At 29.6% G+C, this 1,705-nt stretch overlaps 1 protein-coding gene across 1 annotated transcript; it reads right to left on the reverse strand.

Moving 5' to 3' along the window:
• Positions 1 to 684: 684 nt before the first annotated feature.
• LOC131611317 (small polypeptide DEVIL 3-like) lies at positions 685 to 1,272 on the reverse strand. The gene has a single exon (XM_058883366.1). It carries the CDS (start codon positions 1,059 to 1,061, stop codon positions 918 to 920), a length of 144 nt encoding a protein of 47 aa, XP_058739349.1. The 5' UTR covers positions 1,062 to 1,272; the 3' UTR covers positions 685 to 917.
• Positions 1,273 to 1,705: the final 433 nt, after the last annotated feature.

Consider the following 1,705-nt stretch of genomic DNA (forward strand, 5'->3'; position numbering starts at 1 on the left):
ATTTCACCACTTTCTTTCCTTTTCATCACAACAAGTTCAACTTTGAAGTTTAACCTTAACTTAACCAAAAAATATTAGTAGAAACATTAACACACATTACTATCATCATTATCTAATATTTAACAACTTTTTAATACCACGTGAGTTTAGTGTAAGTTGTTGGCACACTTAGTGTGTGAATATTCAAAATACAAAAATAAAAGTGAACTAAATTTCTTCTATAGATAAAAGACTTCTTATTAATACATAATCATAAGGAAGCATATATAGAATAAAAAATGGATAGAAATTGAATATATTTTGCACACAACTTGAAAGATTAATCTTTCGAGTCGAGAAAGGTCATGATAATCGAAACGAAAAAAGTTTCGAATCGAGGAAGGTCAAAATAATCGAAAGGAAAAAAAGGTTAGAAACCAAATATCTTCTGCACGTAATTGCAGAGATTAATTCTTCGTATCAAAGAAGGTCAAAATGGACACGTAATTGAAGAGATTAATTCTTTGTATCAAAGAAGGTCAAAATGGACAGTAAAACGCTCTCTCAAAAAAAAAATTAACACTCTTGCATATTCAGATTTAGAGCTGAATTCGAACACATAATCTCTAATTAAGTTAGAAGAGATTCTTAACCTCTCATCAAAGTGCTCTTAAGTATAGAAATTAAAATTTTGGTTAACAAGCTTTAATTAATTGGAACTTAGAAAACATACACTAATTGTTGAGGCATGATATGAAGGAAAATTGTCTCAAACATTTCTTTCTATGCTATTTACATAAGGAAATGATAATCAAAAGCAAAATGCATGTAGCCCTTAATTTCTCATCATCTTCATCAACATGAACAAGCTAAAGCTATTTGAATCTAGAATCCTCAAGGCTTCAACCAATGAAGATCTTCCATGAAAATTATAACTTTTAGTCATGCCAACAAAGAAGCATAACAACACATCTTCTAATAATGTATAATCTTCCTTTTTGTTCTTTGAGATACCCTCCAAGCTTCTTGCATGACACCTTCTTCTTTGAGCCTCTAATATTTGAATCACTACTATCACTCATATTTGTATAATAATAATAGTAATAATACTAACAAAAGAAAAAGACTAGTTGTTGAAACTCTTGTTTTCTTTGTAGTGTGGAGAGAGTGATGATGGAAGAATGTGAGAGTGGTTGTTGAATACTATTGTAGAAAAGTTGGAAGCACTTGAAGAAGTGATTTTGTTGATGGGAGCTTCAAAAAGGGTTATTATATAGAGAAAAGAAAAAGTGGTCCATGGTACAAAATAATATGTCTATAGGCCCCCCAATTCAGATTCCAAACCCCATTCTCTCTGCACCAACATTTATGTGGTATCAACCACCAAGATAACTGGTCGGCCATTGAGTTTAACAAATTTGTCTAAGTTAATTAGGGTTAGCTAAATTAAAAAATCATTGTTAATCATAGATTTTTGAGCTTTCCATAGTTTCTTGACCATGTTATAAGAACCTCATAATTTGGGGGAGGGAATAGGAAGCTTCCTAGTATGTAGTACAATATTTTCAAATTAAAGTTTCTAATACCATATATTAAGAATGTTAAGAATAAAAATTTAGGATAACAAAAAGAATACAAACATTTCAATATATTTTTACACATAGTATATTAACTAGAAAAATAGAATAATTTTAAATGTTACATTACTTGAGTATTTTCACAAAAA

The sequence above is a fragment of the Vicia villosa genome, linkage group LG6 (assembly GCF_029867415.1).
Source record: "Vicia villosa cultivar HV-30 ecotype Madison, WI linkage group LG6, Vvil1.0, whole genome shotgun sequence".
NCBI lineage: Eukaryota > Viridiplantae > Streptophyta > Magnoliopsida > Fabales > Fabaceae > Vicia > Vicia villosa.

What these genes read in the sequence shown, in the direction of transcription:
- LOC131611317 (XM_058883366.1), bottom strand. Translation starts at nt 1,061, where the DNA reads ATGAGTGATAGTAGTGATTCAAATATTAGAGGCTCAAAGAAGAAGGTG.